This window comes from Caretta caretta, chromosome 6 (genome assembly GCF_965140235.1).
Source record: "Caretta caretta isolate rCarCar2 chromosome 6, rCarCar1.hap1, whole genome shotgun sequence".
Taxonomy (NCBI): domain Eukaryota; kingdom Metazoa; phylum Chordata; order Testudines; family Cheloniidae; genus Caretta; species Caretta caretta.
This window is the reverse complement of record NC_134211.1, coordinates 20,720,631-20,737,770: the sequence shown is the minus strand read 5'-3', so window position 1 is coordinate 20,737,770 and position 17,140 is coordinate 20,720,631. Positions and strand designations below refer to the sequence as shown.

Below are 17,140 nucleotides of genomic sequence, written 5' to 3'. Positions count from 1 at the left end.
ACAGAACTGAAAGCAAAAGGCCCCTCCCTGGAGGGTTTTATTGAAGCTCCCAGAAATAGTTCCAAATCTCAGCCAGGGTTCCTGTAGCCAGAATTTCCACAGAAAGCGTCTGCACAGGAACATAGCCTCAGCAACTGGCCACGTAACCTCTGGGATGGTCCCTCCTTCTCAACCCCTTATTGGACGCTCCTCTGCCCCTCCCACCTTTGCAATGACTATATTCTGAGCGGGTGGTGAATCGAGTTCTGGATGGTCGAAGGCCCCAAGCTTAGCACCAGCTCGTGGCTTTGCAGTCTTGTGGGGTTTGATTTCTTTGAAGATATTTGGCAGCTGGGAGTGGGAGTGAATTTTGATTCTCCAATATTGGTATTTGCTACTTCACCTGCATGTAAAGGTCATAAGTCAATAAAACAGGCTTAATTTAATGTTTGTTCATGTGAATTCAGTGCCAGGGAAAGGTGCCAGGTTGATAGCCATGAAGTCTGAAGTCCTGTATCCATTGAATAGCTACTGCTCGTTTTGCCAAGATATCTCTGCTCCAGCCCAGGGGACAGTTCAGGATCTGTGGCCCATTCAGTCCTTGACCTCTCTGACCCTGCTGATAAGAGAGCAATCTGTGGTAGGGACTTCTGTGGTGTGGAGGCTTGTCCCCTAGGAATTAGATACCTGTTTCACACGAGCCAATAAACAATTGTCATGTATAGGGTACAGCTCTTGAGCACTAGCTACCTGAGTTGGATTTGCACTAGAGACCTACAGCTGAAAAGCTCTATATCCGATTACCAATTCTTTGATTTATCAGCTCCACATAATGTACCAGGCCAGATTCTCAGACAGTGTAATCAGGGTAGCTCATTGATGTCAATGGAGCCATGCTGATTTACCCCCGCTGAGGGTCTGGTCCATTATATCTTTTATGTATGTGACTTTTTGGTTGTTCTGGGGTCATTAAATCACAAGTTAATGTTCATACTTGAGGATCCATATGATTCACCGACAATAGTCCTGTAATTACTCATCATGGGTTTTTTCCTTAGATTTTAAGTTTCTTTTTCAGTAGCTGTAGCTATTCTGTGCTATGTACAAACAGGGAGAGGATATGTCCTTAATCTGTCCTTGTTCCAAGTAGCTAAGTCTGAAGCTTGGAGTGGAGACAGAGCTGTGATTGCATTGGTTCTGAGCCCAGATGTTGCACAGCACAAGATGTTGCAGATTGTTAACTTGCTATTAACATTGGGTTATCTGAGGACCAGAGGCTAACCACAGGCTTTGGAAGGATCACGTTGAAAGGAGGGGAGAATGGCCTGGAGCTGCCAGTCATTTACCCTTGGAGTATCTTTTCAACCAGGTGATCCAGAGAGTGATCAGTTGAGACCGGCAGAGAAATAGCATCCTCTGGCAAGCCTACATTTCAATGTACCTAGCATCCTGACAGATCAATGTTTAGTGCTGACTCTTTCAGCATTAGGAAGGCTGGATCCTACCCATGAAGCCTCTAGAGCTTTGAATAGAAGAGGAAAGGACTGTACCTTGAATCTTTCACACACCCCAAGACTGTCTGGCTTTTTGTGACAGGCAGCCCCAGGCAGTACACAGGCTGGTTAGCATGGCTTACATTTGGAGTCAAGTACAACAGTGTAGTAGGAGCTTTGGGAATGGACTTCCAGTTTTGATTTCTCTTAGGCTCCTGGTTCCCTTGCATAAGGGAGGAGGTGGGCAGTGCTGGGGCTGAGTGTGAGTGTGTGGGGTTGTTGTGGTTAGGATTAATAGGCCTCTCCATGTTCCTCCTGCTGTTCCTGTATGCATGCTGTGGCAGGGACGGGCACTGCATTAATTTAGGAAAGCTCCATTTCTGCAGTTAGCTGCAACCTTTCTATTCCAACCCAAACAGTCTTGGAGTCTGTGAAATAGCTGGTGCAGTTACTCCCCTAGCTCTGGATAGCTTGGTTGGGTACTGGTCTAGGTGGCATGAGAATCCAGTTGCATATGGTCTCAGCTACGAATTGCCTTGCATTTACCCCCATCACTAAAACACCAGGCACTTGGGGGGTGATTTGGCAGGCTCTGCTTGAGAGAGGCCCAGGACTAGGATAGCCAGCAGGGATCTAACTTAAGACTCTGCTGTGTTAGAGCACGATGGGGAGTTGGGAGAGCCCCTACTCCCACTGTGTGCCTGGCAATAGCCAGTGCTACCAGCCCCTCTTCATCTTCATTGTGAAATATTGCAGATATAACACACACACACACACACCCCACTAAAGTGATGAGTAGCTGCCTTGACCCAGTGTCATGGAAGGCACTGCAGTAATGGATCGCACCAGGGGACTCTCAGGCTGTACTGGGCGATGCGCCCAATTAGATGCCTCTAGGAATCAATAAAGTACGGAAGCTGCCACTCAGGCCTAATCTGTTGCATTCAAATAAAAGGTCCCAGACCACCGAACACGAAGGCCGAGCTGTCGTGCTGAGTGGGTGCACGTTGCCCCTCCCTCCCCTGTCTCTTCCTGTTTCCCTTGCAGTGCTGGGGAAAAGCACCATGTGCGGTCTTTGCTGCTGGCAAAGCTCCTTCACAACCAACTCTGATCCCCAGCCAAGGTGACAGCCTAGAGCATGAATAGGCTCTTGGGGAGCCAGAGCTGGTCCTGCCTGCATGAGAAACGTGAATGGTCCCTGCTTGATTCTCTCACTGCCCAGCCCTGGGTGAGCTTTGAAGCTCTGTAGGGTTTGAATGGTGTTTTTCCTTTCTCACTGACCTTGTGGATTAAGGGAGGTGTTTTCCTGCAGCGCTGTCCTTGGATCCCCCTGCAAGAGGGAGAGGGAAAGGCAGGTGCTGGCTCAGCCTGCCGCATGCCCTGCCCTGCAGCAGCGGGTAGATGCTGGCTGGTGCTGGGGAGTGAGAGTCAAGGCCAGAGAAGAAATGCAGTGAGGCGTCTGCTCTGGAACAGTGTGTTTCCGGTCAGCTGGAGCACTCTGCGGGGAGAGTCCTGGTTCGAAAGCAGGAAGTGTGAGCTCATGCCCAGATGTTGTAGTGGTGGTGGGTAGTTTACCTGTGTCCCCAGAGGGATGGGAACATCTCTCCTCTCCTCTCCTCTCCTCTCTGGAAAGGGGGCTCTCTAGGCTGTCCCTTACTGAATACGGACTACCCCATGTCTGCGGTAGGTGCTCGGATTTAGATCGGATTTTAAAATGGAGTGAGGTCTGGAAGGTCTTTGTGTTATGTCTGGAAAGTGGGAGGTGGCTGAATGGGCAGTAATGTCTCCTGGGTAGCATAAGGGCCATTAGAAGCTGCTGCATAGCCATTCTGTCTGCATCCTTTTCTCCCTGTAACTCTTAAGTGCCTTGGGATGCAGAGAGCGTAACCTATAAAAAGAGTTTGCCCCATGTAGTGCTCTTCCCCTGCTGCTGCCTTACAGTTCACTGGACCTTCTCCGAGCTATGGCAGACGCCACGTGTGGTTAACTATAAGATGACTGAAGGGGGCCATTTTGTCCCATTCATGAAGCCAAGCGTATGCCCCCTACAATTCCTCCCTCATTCACCTTGTGTTTGATCCCTTTCCTCAAACTGCTCGCTGTGGTGAATTTTTCCATCAAGGCAGCTCTTTTCCTTTGTGGGGGCAAATGCCCTCTCCTCTGCCCTCTTCCCTGCAAGCCAGGCTTGTAGGGCAGGGCTGGCAACCCAGCAGACCAAACTACTCTGCTTAATCACAGAGTAAGGGACCTTAGTGACCGTGCCAGCATGAGCTGCATCCACCCTGCCCTGTAACGTGGCTAAGCCTGTGGCACCTGGTCTGTGACTAAAGCAAGAACTCCAGGGCTGTCGATCAGCAGCGCCTTGGGCAAGCTCTTGGTCCAAGACCTAGACATGAATAACACACTGCTGTCTTGGAGAAAGGCATGGCTGCACGGCAGGTGAATGCGCTTCCACTCCTGCGCGTGTGATTACAAGGATGGTAAGTAGCACGAGAGCTCTGCAAAGGCATTTGTTTAGGGTGGTTTATTCTAGTCCAAGGGCCTGTTGTCTGGAGTTGAGTTTTACGTGGTGCAGGAACATGGCCATGGAGGTCCTTGCATGAACGGAACAGGTCATATTTGCTGGAACAGTTAGTAGTTCTGTACATGCAGATACAGTGCTCTTAAAATACATACTGGCTTTGGCTGGTGCCCAGCCTAGTGACGTGATTGCAGCTCCTGCAGTCTGAAAAAAGAGAAGCTGCAAAGATCTTCTCTGGCAGTTTGAATTTGAATGTCTTAACTGTCGATCTGCCAGTGGCTGCCCAGCTGGAAGTATGCTCAGGATTTGCATGAGTCAGCGTTGCTTGTCTGATAAAAAGCATGCGCACACACGTAAATAAAGTTCTGCGTGTGTGTGAGAGAGAGAGAGATGTATTGTTGCAGATGCTATATGACTGCAAACAAACTATCCTTGAGTGACCCTGCAATCCACAGAGCATGCAGCTATCGTTATTTTCCACAGAAAAGTGCAGTCTTACCATGAACCTGCCTTGAGCGACCAGCAAAAATGAATTGCTTCAAAGATGTGGGCTGTGTCAGGAGTCAAGGTTTGCTGCAGAGCCAGTCTCCAGGCAACCTAGTGAGCACAGGGGGCCTGTAGTAGACCACCTGATTAGCTACACCTAATTGGTAAAAGGGGCAACAGATGGGCTCTTAAACTTAGCAACAGTATAGTGGCTGCGCCAGGTATTTGCCAATGGCTGTGATAAGTCCTGCGACTTGGTGTTCCCAGCCTTGCCTTGCCACACTGCAAGTAACCCAGCTCTGACCCTCAGTTCCACCTTCTGATTTCTGGCTTGGACTGACCCGGGGCTCTGGTTCCTTCCTGGTTGCCTCCTGCTCTGACCACTAGGCATAACTGTGCATGTCCCAGTCAGACAGTCACAGAAGGCTGACTGAGACTGTACTCGAAATCCTGGGGGCACTTTAAGGGCTGGGGATGTCTCATGATCGGGGATTGGTTACTGCTGGTACATTCCTCTTCTCCTCCTTCCCCGCCCCCCCCCCCCACCCCATGAGTGTCTTATGAAACTCTGAATAGACCGATTATGTATTTTATATTTCCTCTGCTATAATTCAAGTGTGGGTTTTAATAGAGGGACGTGACATTAAAATCTAGCTGTGCCCATCCCCACTTGGCAGTGAGACCAGTATTGCTGCATTTCCCCCTGTGCTTTTGTTTCTGTGTTTTGACTTTACAGAGGAAAAGCTTCTTTTTACCCCTTGCTGTGTCCAGCCAGGGAGTCCACCATGAGCAGCCGGGTGCAGCAGGCCTCATGCTTGTAAGATCTCTTCAAAGTGGAACCCAGCCAGGAGGATGCTGTAATATCCTCCAGGTTGCAGCCGACTCGGTTTTGTTCTGCTTGGGGCTTGCTGTGTGTGTCACAGATGCAAAAAAACCTTGACAGGAATTCTGTGTCTCTTCAGATTTGTGCCTCATCCCCATCATTAGAGCTGACATCATCCTCTGATTTTGGTGTTTCAGCTAGGAAGTTCTCTGGGGCTCCAAGAACTATGTAGACAGAGGAGCCACATGGGAGTTCTCACTCTGCTCCTCTTACAGATCTGTCCTTTCTGAGGCCCCTCAGACTAGGAGAAGGCAGGAAAGGGAGAATAGGGGGTTTCCAGTCTACAGAGAATGGAGACAGGCGTTTTTCCTGCACCTCCCTGAAGCTGGAAGTTTCTGCATGCTCTTTCCCACAGTGGGAGGCCCCGGTACATACACCAGTCGATAAGATAGCAGCTGTGTTTGTGCAATATGTAAACAGGAGAGGAGTTGCTAGGGCCCCATTGAGGAAAGCGCTCAAACATGTGCATAAGAACCCTTGACATCAACATGCATTTAAGATGTTTTATTTGTGGGTGCCCAACTTGAGGCCTGTTTTAAAGAGAACGGATTTTTCAGAGCTTGGGTGCTTAGCAATGTCTGAGAATTGGGCCCCTTTAAGGTGTCTCATGCCGGGCACTCACACTCAGCAGTCACTTCTGGAAATCTTAGCCTTGAATCTCAGCCTCTACAAGCATTTGCACTGAGAGCAGCCTTTAAGCTGCCCCACAGGGCTACATCCCTTGTCTCCTAAACTCAGTGTGCTGTACAGCTGTGGTGGGCGGTGGCAGTCATGTAGGGTTTCTCGTATTTAGGCTCTGCCCAGTATTTTGGCCTCAGTGGGTTGAAAACTGTCTCGGTTTGTTACAAAAGATGTGGTTTGCTTACAGAATATCCCAGTGTCCGGCCGTCTGGGTTGCTGACTGCTCCTCTCCAAGGCACATTATCATCATTGATTTCCCTCTGAGATATATTTTTTCTTATCTTGACCTTCGCTTTGTTTGCTGTTCTGGAATAGGCCTGGAAAGCTGCAGATTCAGTGATTTTGGTTCCTAGCAAGCTCAGCACAATTGCGTTAATTGCTTCTTTGCTGACAGAAGTGAATTCTGCAGGGAAATGGGTATTTTTTCCTATTTCTTGCCCTGTGTACACAGGATTGTCTTGCTCGGTGAACAGAAATGTGAGACGTATTAGTCCGCAGAGCGTGCTGGGGACTAATGCTGCTAAATGGCAGGCACCCCAACCCTTCTGCCGGCTCCTGATGGAAATATTTTTTTTTCCATCAGATCCCAAGTTTGACCCTGATTCCTCTTTATTTTATAATGTCTTGCACTCTTCCCAAAAGGTTCAAATGTATTAGAAGTCTGATCCAAAGCCCATGGTAAGACGCCCATTGACTCCAATGGCCTTTGGATCAGCCCTGTATGTTTGTGTAGTATTGATATGTGCGGTTAAACAGCTGTTGTGTTCCACCCCAGAGGTGACTATTTCTTGGGGGTGACGGGGCTCTCTCTCTCACATCCATCTTTTCTCCCATCACGGAAGTACTGTCAGCGCTGGGCTAGAACATGACCGCTGTTTAACCCCATGCCCACCGATGCTACACAACAGGGTGCCAATTCAGATACTATTTGGGGTATTTCTTGCTTACCCACACAATGCATGAGCTGGTGCTGCCAGGAGTTGAGATCTGGGTGCACTCCCCCGTGCTCTGCTATGCCATTCCAATTGCTTACAGCCTTCTCAAAAGATCACTGACTCAGGTTGAAAATCCTCATTCTTTGTCTCAGGCTGGCACGTGTGCATGGGGGTGGTTTGAAGACCACCGTTCAGCAGTCTTTGAGGATGGAACACGGTGCCTTAAGGTTGCAGCTTTTATGACATATGTCAGGAAATTCAAAAGGATGGCTTCCACAGCCACAGTACTGAGCCCTGATGCATGCTTGCCAGAAGGTGTTCTATTTTACACCGGATGCAGGAATGGTAAATGGTCTCTGCGTTGATAGGGTCAGACTGCCACAGGGGTAAATTAAGTGAGACTCCTTTTGAACTCAGTTGCTCTATGCCAGTTTAAACCAGCTGAGGATCTGGTCCACAATTCACTGTTTACTGTCGTATTTAGGCACCTAGGGCAATGCATAGACACACACAGGATCTGGTACCTTTTTAAAAATGGTGTATGCACAGCTCCTCAGCTGGTGTGTGTCAGCATAGTGCCATAGAAGTCAGTGGAGTCATACTGACATATACCAGTGGAGGTGCTGGCCCTTTGCCTAGTGTCCAGGGGGTAGTGGGTGAAATCTATTTGTCCTGATGATGCTGATAGAGCATTGAGTGTTTATTTGACGTTCACCTTCAATTGCACACAACCCTGCCTGGCTCCTGAGTGACTAAAAGGAGTGAGGACCTTGCTTCTTGGGCTGTTGTACAATCAGAGGCTTGCTGAATAACTCTCCCAAGTATTCAGAGCCCTCAATCCAGTGGTGAGGGTCAACTGCCCTAGGAAAACACCCACTTCCTCACTGAAACAACAAGGAGTCCATGGCACCTTAAAGACTAACAGATTTATTTGGGCATAAGCTTTTGTGGGTAAAAACCACTTCTTCAGATGCAGACGACTACTTCTTCCTCACTGAGTCTCTTAAAACACCTCAATGAAGGGGAGAAAAGGTCCATGTGGACCCAGACTCTCTGTAGGTGACTGTCTAATAGTTCAGCGATTCATTGAACATCCCGTGCCCAGGGGGCTTTGAGAAGGAAACTCAGTGAGAAATTCCTTCCTTCGTTCTCGAGGGAGAAATCTATCTTTAGTCATTGATAATCCTCACTGTGGCTTTATGCCCATAATCCCCTCCACTGACATCCTCCCCCAGAGCAGATGTGAGGTAGAGAAATCTGAACAGCTGACATGAAGGCTATGGGGGATTAGCTGCAGGCAGCAGCCTGACTAGCAATCCTGTCACATCACTGGATAGGTGAATTTAGCCTTGAGGGAGCTTTAAAGGGGTGGGGGAGAATGTTGCTGAGGAGAGGGGAGTGAGGATATTTCTCATGCCACCTGATTCTTCCCTGTGGCAGGAGATGCTGACAACTCACTGGATCTCAGAGCCACTGCTAAGTGCACTGTATTGTGTTTGAGGTGATGGTGTGGAAACAGTGTGACACTTCCAGGAGCTCATTTATAGTCTGGGCTTGAAGGATGCTTTCAAACCATTATTTGTTAGTGTAAATCCAGCATCACTCTACTTAAACCAGCGGAGTTGTGCTGAGTTTGCACTGTCTGAGGGTCTGGCCCATTAAGTTCAATATGTGACACAGAGACCTGTTGGCAAAGGTTCCCCTGTTCTTTGCAAACAGCTGTAACTGAAGACCTGACAAACTCTCTACACCAAACACGTCTCACGGGCTATTTTTATCCATAAAGAGTAGCATGTAAGGTATCTCAAGACTCCTAATCGTTGCGAGATGTATGAGCGGATAATGTTTAAGGGATAATGTATATTGGGAATATTGAAAGTACGCTGTCTGGACTTGGAGCAGAGATTAGTCACCAGGAGGTCATGTGTCTCGGTGATGACCCAATCAAGCAAAAGAGAGTTGTCACCCCTCCCTAATCAGCCAACCGGGTAACGCAAGGTTCTGTTGTCTACCCTTGCCACTGTCAATGGAAAACCATCAGAAACTGTGACAAACACTTGAAACCAGGGAAAGGTAGAAAAGAAACTGTAGCAAGCAGGGTTCACCCTGCCTGTGAATAGAAACCAGTCTGTTTTCAGTGTAACACAATGTAGGATAAGGCACTTTGTATCCATTCACTGAAGAAAATCCCTGGCCGGGATGGGGGGGTGCTTTCATGAACTTTTGGCTGTTGGTTCTTGAGAAACCAGCCAGCTCTGCAATAGACTGAACTTCGGGAGGAAATCTACGTTATTAGCTAGGAAAGGTAACAATTGATAAGTGTAGATCCCAGTTCATTTTTTGACTTTTTTTTTTTTAATTTTAACTACTTGTTTCCAGCACACTCTTCTTTCTATTTAAATTTTTATTCATAAATAAACCTTATTTTGTTTTATTATAAATGCTCAAAAGTGCTGGCTGGTTTGCAGGAGGAGTGTTTAAGGTTAAACTGGGGTACACTGCACCTTTGGGTGCAGGGGGTCTGGGATTTATGCATGTAGCCAGTGTCAGGGGTGGGGATATCACAGGGGAACAATTCAAAGGGACTTGGGGGTTGGGGTGCACCTCTTGTTAATTTGCAAGGTGAAATAAGGGCTGGCATAGCCCAGAGGAGAGAGCTTGAGGGGCTGGCAGGCCAGGTTACTGCCCCAAAAAAGGGCTCCCTCTTGCTGATGGAAGGGGTAACAAGGTGACTCTCAACTCTGGGTGCCCTGAGAATGTCACACAACATTCATACATCTTATTGCTTGTAAGACTCTCTTAGAGGCTTTAAAATAAACCTGATTCTACCCCCCTCCCATCACTTACTGATGTGTTTGTTCTTATTCTACTTGGAAACCATTCAGGGCCCTCTTCCCTCTTTTGTAGAGAGCTGGAGTTAACCCTCAAAACACAGTATTGGCCCAAAACACAATGGCTGTTCAAGTGTTTGGGTCAATGCAGTGGGATATTGTTATGATTTTGTGAACAAGCGAATGGGATTGTATTTATATAAATGCAGCAGTACGTCTTGCTAACCCAAATTGACTTTGTGTCTGTATCATCAGTGGTATCGGTACCACCTTGGAATATTGCTACAGAGCCATCAGGAAGAGCAAAAACATTGCTTTAGAGTAGCTCCTATTAAAAAAAAATAGTGTTTTGGCTGTTTATTTTTCATCATGGTAGATTTTTGTAGTAAATATTTAGGATACAGAGGTCTCTTGTTATCAGATTATTATATAACTTTCTTTTTTTAAGGTAGGACAAATTTGGGATAACACCTTGACACTGAGTCTTTTGTAAGTGTAGACAACACCTTACAACACTATAGCAGCACAGCTGTGCGACTATAGCACTTCAGTGTAGATGCTACCTGTGCTGACGGGATGGAGTCTCCCGTCGGAGTAGGTGATCCAGCTGCCTGAAAAGTGGGTAGCTAAGTCGACGGAAGAATTCTTCCATTGACCTAGTGCTGTCTACATGGGGACTTAGGTCAGCTTGACAATGCTGTTCTCACCCCTGAGCGAAGTAGTTAAACCAATCTAATCTTTTAGAGTAGACGAGCCCTAAGAGAGGGTGCCTGGCTATGGCAGTCAACAAAAAACCTCTGGCTGATTTTCTGATACAACTTTTTTGACCATGATCTTGGGTATCCATCTTTGGTGCCTTAAGGGGACCTGATTCTCAGAGGGCAGGTGCTCATCACTTTCTGCAAATTAGGCCTCAGTAAGATGTCTTAAATTGAACACCCCAACTCAGCAGTTCCTTTTTGAAGTCTTGACTCTGTTATTTTGTGGGGTTCTGGCTTTTTGGAAGAGGTGAAGGAGAACATGTTGCTGACATCTGCAGCTGCAGGCCGTTAAAGGCTAATGGCCCTGTGGCAATTTCTGGTACCTGTGACTGACTTGGGAGCTCAGTGTATGGGGGAGCTGTCAGCTCCCCTGCTCCAGAGCAGATTATGTTGGACCAAAACACCCAGCCTTTATGACACCAGCTGGCTCATTGTGCCCAGTTAAGACAACCTCCACTTTGAGTCCCAGCCGGTGGTACCTGTGCATCAGTGCTGTGGCCCCGTCCTGTAATTCCATCACCATGGGGATGGAGCCTTGCACTGAGAGCTGGCGTCTCTTAGAGGGAACCAAGCTGTCTGTGTTGTTCCAGGGGCACGTTACTCTGAGCCAGATCTTCTGACTGAATCTCTCTTTTGCTGGGCAGGAAGAAGCTGACGCTGCTGAGGGAGATGCTGGCCGGCTGCGGGGCAGGCACCTGCCAGGTGATTGTCACCACTCCCATGGAGATGCTCAAAATCCAGCTGCAGGATGCAGGCCGAATTGGTACCTTGCACATCTCTTCTTTCCTTGTACAACAGGCGGGCAGTGGAGGATACCTCTTGAGGGGATTCAGCAGGGGTGGGGAGAGAGACTGTGAGAGAAGGGGAGGGAATGAGCGTAGAGGTCACTGCTCCCTTCTGCAGAGGGGTCTTAAGCTGTAACAGAGCTTTCCTCATGCTCTTCCCTGCAGGCCTCTTAGAGCCCCCTCTAGTGGCACGAGGAAGCAATTTTCACTACCTGTGCTTAAGTCATGGGAGGGGTTAGGCGGGCTGCTGTGCGTGCTGTAGAGATGATCACATTCAGCTTATGAATTATTAAAACTCCTCCGTTAATGCCACAGGAGAAGGGTTTAACGTCCCCTTGTGCTTGTCCTCTGATACTTTCCCCTCTGCGTCTCACCCCATTATTCCCTCCTCCCCTAGCCCGTCGCAAGTGGCTTGTTGCCTGCAGCAGCCCCGTCCTGCAGCTCATCTGTTTTTCTTGTGAGGGAATGAGAACAAGCTTCAATCAGCTTCTTCTGAATAGAGAAGGAAGCTCCCCATGTGGGGCACTGCTGCTCTCAGGGGGAGGGAGGGACTGTTTCAGTCCTGCTCTTTCTGTGGGACTCTTTGTACCATTGTCCCGTATCCTCCTTGCCTCTCTGGGTACTGGTTTCCTCTCTGATCGCAGAGTGGAGTCTCTGACTCACGAGGTTGAGAGGAAACTGAAGACTCTCCCTTGTGAGAGTGAAAGGAGAGCTCTGGTTCAGGGTTGGAGCATGCGTAATCCACTCACAGAAAGGGACAAACAAAGGCACGTGTGGCCAGGGAATGGAATTTGATCTCCGCTTGCTCTCTAGTAGAGAAGCATTGTACCATTTGCCACCATTGGTGTTCTTTGCTCAGGAGAGGCCTAGGGCTAGAATAGCAAAGGGTGCTGCAGAAAAAGGTCGAGGTTCATAGGCAGAACTGTGTAGGAACCCAGGACTGGGGTAGCAGGTGGTGTTGCAGGTCAGGACTGGGGTGAATTGGCAGAGCTGCAGGAAAGGAAAGGGGATCATGAGCACAAAACAGTGTGGTGTGTCAGTTCCGAGATTCATGGGCAGCGCTGGGGACGGGGAAGGGAGTTAAGACTACGGAGAAGTCCTGTTGGAGCCCACGTGAGACGCGTGGACAGAGCTGTCAGTTATGCACCAGCTGTCCACCATGTGCTGGCACTAGTGTCTTCATAGAAATAATTTAAATAGAATTATAAGATAATTACTTAAAACAACAGAAAGGAGAGAAGTGTTGCTAAAACCTAAATCTCTTCTGGAGTCCTGCCACGGATGGTGCTTAGGTCCTAAAATCGCCTAAATAATGCCCATCAGGTAATGGTGCTACTCAGCTAACCCACAGTGGCCCCCACGCATTTGCCCATCAGGAAGTATTTCTGGCTCCAGGCTGCAGCCAGCTTAGATCAGGATTCTTCCAGCTTGGCATCCATGTTCTCTGTAGGGTTCCATTCTGCAAAGTGGCTAAATTGTCATACCCAGCGTCCCTCGGAGACTGTATGCCCAGTGTGATGTGTACATAACAACTGCACATCCAGGGACTTTCCTCTGTGGAGGTACCATTATGATTACACATAGTAACGTCACATCCTAATTTTGGAACCTCATAACCCAAACACCCCATGAGCCCAGAGAGTTTCTCTTTTCCTTTTTTCTCCCCAAGAACCTTCCCTTGCCAATTTTAATGCAAACCTTGTTCGGTATGTGTGTGGGCTCAGGGATTGATATGTGCTCCATCTACTGACCAAACGGCAGAAGTGCACTTGGGTTTGAAAGGTAATGGGAGATAGCATAGTGCACAGATCTTTATTTCGGGGTTCTCTTCAGTTTTATTTTAAAGTGGTTGTTTAAGGGAAGATATTAGGAATGAGCCTTTCTTATTTTTTGGGTGCTTTGGTGGCCTTTCCCCTCTGAAGACCTGTATCCCAATAGGGCTTAAAGTCCCTGTTGCATTGATCTCTTGTACTCAGCCTAGTCTATAATGGTCAGTTCTCCACACCACACAAGCCTTGCATGACTGACCATGTCTGCTCAGGAGAGACCCAGGAGTGGAACTGCAGGGGCAATGTTACAGATCAGGACTGAGGTGTGGTGGCAGAGCTGGGCTTGAGCCCAGGACTGAGGAAGGGGTGCTGCAGTTCTGGAGGGGAGGGAGCTTGCAGGATGCATGGCTGGCTTTAGCCAGTGCTGTTAGTCCTTCCCTCTCACCAGTATCCAGTTTACACCACAGACCTCTTCCTTTCTGAAACGTCCAAGTTCCTGTGTAGCCTTGTCACTGGAGCCATGTGATAATTGAAAGTTGTGTTTTTTAATATGGAGATATACCTATCTCATTGAGCTGGAAGGGACCTTGAAAGGTCATCGAGTCCAGTCCCCTGCCTTCACAGCAGTACCGTCCCTTATTTTTGCCCCAGATCCCTAAATGGCCCCCTCAAGGATTGAACTCACAACCCTGGGTTTAGCAGGCCAATGTTCAAACCACTGAGCTATCCCTCCCCCTTCATAGCACAGGTTTATAAATAACACTCTGTCACTCCCATGCAGCGGCCCAGAAGAAGCTAATGGCAGCACAAGCCCAGCTCTCCACCACCACCAGCGCTGGGGCAGCAGAGTCGGTAGTGGAGACACGGACCACGGCGACGCAAATCACCAGGGAACTACTTCGGAGCAAAGGCATCATGGGGCTTTACAAGGGCCTTGGGGCCACGCTGCTAAGGTAGGGCTGTGCTCGCTGAAACTCTGAGCACCTTCATCTATAAAAGACTGAAGTAATCCTCCCAAACCCTGCTCCTTGCAATGGTGCTACTACTGCATTTGGGGCTATTTACTGGACAATTCTATTATCATCTGGGTCACTAACAAAAAACATGTGTATCAAGCACCCAATTCTCCTCTCCCATAGATCAGTGTGATACTGGAGTTCCCCTGGGGAAGAAATGGAGTACATGAGTGGAGAATAAGGCCCCTAGTGCTTTTGTGTTGGGGAGAGAGAGAGAATGAGAATTCTTGGTAGTCTGCCTTCCTTCTAGTCTACATAGGTTCTTATACCACACTGATCACTGTAGTCGTGCATGAAGAGATGTGACTGATATCTGTCACATGTTGGTTGTTCTCTCATCCTCTGCCCTTGGGAAAATGTGTGCAGTGGAGTGTCTCATTTCGGTAGGGTGACTTTTTGTTTTGCTTTGTTAATACACATGTTGCTCTGTAGTCATGTTAGAGAAGGCAGGTCATAAGAAATGCACCTTGCCCTTGGAGTGGAAGGTTGTGAGCCTTGTGATGGTCCTTCGTGCCTAGCGGAGTTTGTGCCACAGTCTCGGATCAGCCCCTGGGAAAGTTCCGTCTCCCATGCAGACGAGCTTTACCCTTATTATAGAGAGTTCCACTGTGCCAAGTCTTCCCTCTGGAGCCTTAGGTGATCTTTGGCTATCCTGGGTCTAGTCCATGGAGTGCCTTGAAGATAAGGATCAAGACCTTGAGCTTGATTTGATCCATAGGAAGCCAGTGAAGAGAGTGGCTTTGACATAAGCTCTTATCTTCTCAAGTGACTGACTCACTAATTAATTATTGGTAGTAACACCCAATGGGACTGACCGGGCAGGAGGAGGGACTTTAACTCTTTTAAAAAAATTAGAACTCGACATCCTGGGCCAGATCCTCAGCTGGAGTAAATAGGTGAAGCTCCCTTGGCTCCGGCAGAGCTGTGCCGAATTATATCTGCTGAGGATCTGCCTCCTGACTCTTGTCTGTGGGATATAGAAGCTGCAGAGGGAATGTCTTTCTCAAACCTCCTTGCATGTCATTCCAGTAGCTGGGAAAGAGGCCTGGCCTGGCACCGTTCTTGACCTGTGAATCTCCCAGCCCTTCCTGCTGTGACTGGCTGCTTGGTCTGGGGGGTGCAGCTGTGCTGATCTCTCTTCTCCCTACCCCCCCATTACAGAGACGTCCCGTTTTCCATTGTTTACTTCCCGTTGTTTGCGAACCTGAACAAGCTGGGCCAGAAGAGCCCTGATGTCAAGGCCCCATTCTACGTGTCCTTCCTATCCGGGTGCCTGGCGGGCAGCACGGCAGCAGTGGCTGTCAATCCGTGTGATGGTGAGTCCTGAGTGGGAGCAGGCGCTGTCAGCCTGAGGGTGGCAACAAGGAGTTTCACGGACACCCAATCGTGGAGCTCCCGGCCCCTCGTGGACAGTGGTTGCAATGGATCGAGTGAGGAGGAGGAGGAACTTACCACTTATGGTGGCTGTGTTGCAATGACATTGGTGTCAAACGTTGAAGTGGCCCTGTGCCCCCTTGTACGATGAGATGTGGCATGGGGAACAGGGCAAAGGACTCAAAGAGTTCATGTCTCCAAGCGGCCCTGGAATCAGACAAGCACTGGTGGGAGTGGGGGAAGGAGATGGCTTGTGTGTTAGGGGGACATCCCTTATGCCCCAACCTCACCCATGCACCCCTCTGTGTAGTACCAGGAGAAGAGAGAGCACTGACAGGGCCATTCTGTCTAGGAGAGGGGAAGTGGCAGGGTCTCCCTTTGCTCCCCACAGAGAGGTGGGAGAACTGGAGGCTCCATGTCCCTCTGGTGATCTGAAGGAACTATCAAGGAGAGAGAGAGAGTCCTGTAGAAGAAAGGCTCACAGCCCCATGAACTCCCCAGCCAGATTTGGAAGAATCCTTACGTCACCAGCCTGGAAAGAGGCATAAGAGTACTCCTGGGGGAATTCTGTGCCACTGCGTGTGTGCAGAATTCATGCCCCCCGCAGATTTCTTTGCTTCCCCGCAGAAAAATGATTTTCGGACAGGGAAGCTGCAAGAGCAGTCACGCACCACTCCCTAGCTGCACCCGTACATTGTTTCAGGCACCTGGAGCAGCTGGCGGAGAGGTAAATCACTGCACGGCTGGGAACACCCTAACCAGTGGCTCCTACCCTGAGCCAGGATCAACTGCTAGTCCGGGCTGGGTTGGAGGCGGGAGAAGATGGGACTTCCTCTTCCCCTGCAAGGAGTGGCTGGGGCTGTGTCAGACCCACCCCCAGAAACTTTCCCCAGCTGCAGGAAGCTCTGCATCCTCCCCTGCTTCCTGTCCCCATCGCTGCTCAGCTGCAGGGGGAGAGGTCACTGTACGGGGAGCTGCTCTACCATCTGCCCAATCCCCATGCATCGGGACCTCCCATACCCAGACACCCCTGCCAAGCCTCACCCTGTGCACCCAGAACCCCCCTCGCCCTCCATACCCGAACACCACCCCACTGAACCTCAACCCCTGCATCTGGAGCCCCCCTGCACCAAGACCCCCTGCACCCAGACCACCCCCCACTGAGCTCCCTGCACTCAAACCCCCACCCTAATGAGCCCCACCCCCTGCACCACCCTGAGTCCCCACGACCAAGCCCACTCCCCCAGCACCCAAACCTCTCTGCTGAGCCCCAACCGCTTTCACCTGGAAGCCCCTGCATAGTCCCATTGCCCCTTGAACCCCCGCAACGAGCCTCCGTGCATCCAGATCTCCCACACACACCTAGACCCGCCCCCACTGAGCTGCCTGCACCCAGATTGTCCCACACAGAATCCTCTCACCCCCTACCTGCATCCCCCCCACACTGAGCCCCTCCACATTTGGATCCTTCCTGGTTGAGCCTGCCTACCCCACACTTGGTGCAGAGGGGCAGGGCCCTAGGGTGTTTCTGGGGCAGGCCCAGGCCTTCTGCTGTGTCAGGGTTGGGTGCAGCCTCACCACTGAGTCCATGTCCCAGGGGTGGAGGGTTGGGAGGCTGCAGGGTGA

At 49.6% G+C, this 17,140-nt stretch overlaps 1 protein-coding gene across 3 annotated transcripts in view; it reads left to right on the top strand.

Annotated features, from left to right (window-relative positions):
• The window catches only part of SLC25A22 (solute carrier family 25 member 22), an 89,520-nt gene that overhangs the window by 56,076 nt on the left and 16,304 nt on the right, over positions 1-17,140 (top strand). For all 3 annotated transcript variants that reach the window (XM_048852917.2, XM_048852918.2, XM_048852919.2), the window contains 3 exons: positions 11,215-11,333; positions 13,906-14,077; positions 15,302-15,456. In XM_048852917.2, coding sequence (XP_048708874.1) covers positions 11,215-11,333; positions 13,906-14,077; positions 15,302-15,456 — 446 coding nt within the window. The remainder of the gene's footprint in view (positions 1-11,214; positions 11,334-13,905; positions 14,078-15,301; positions 15,457-17,140) is intronic.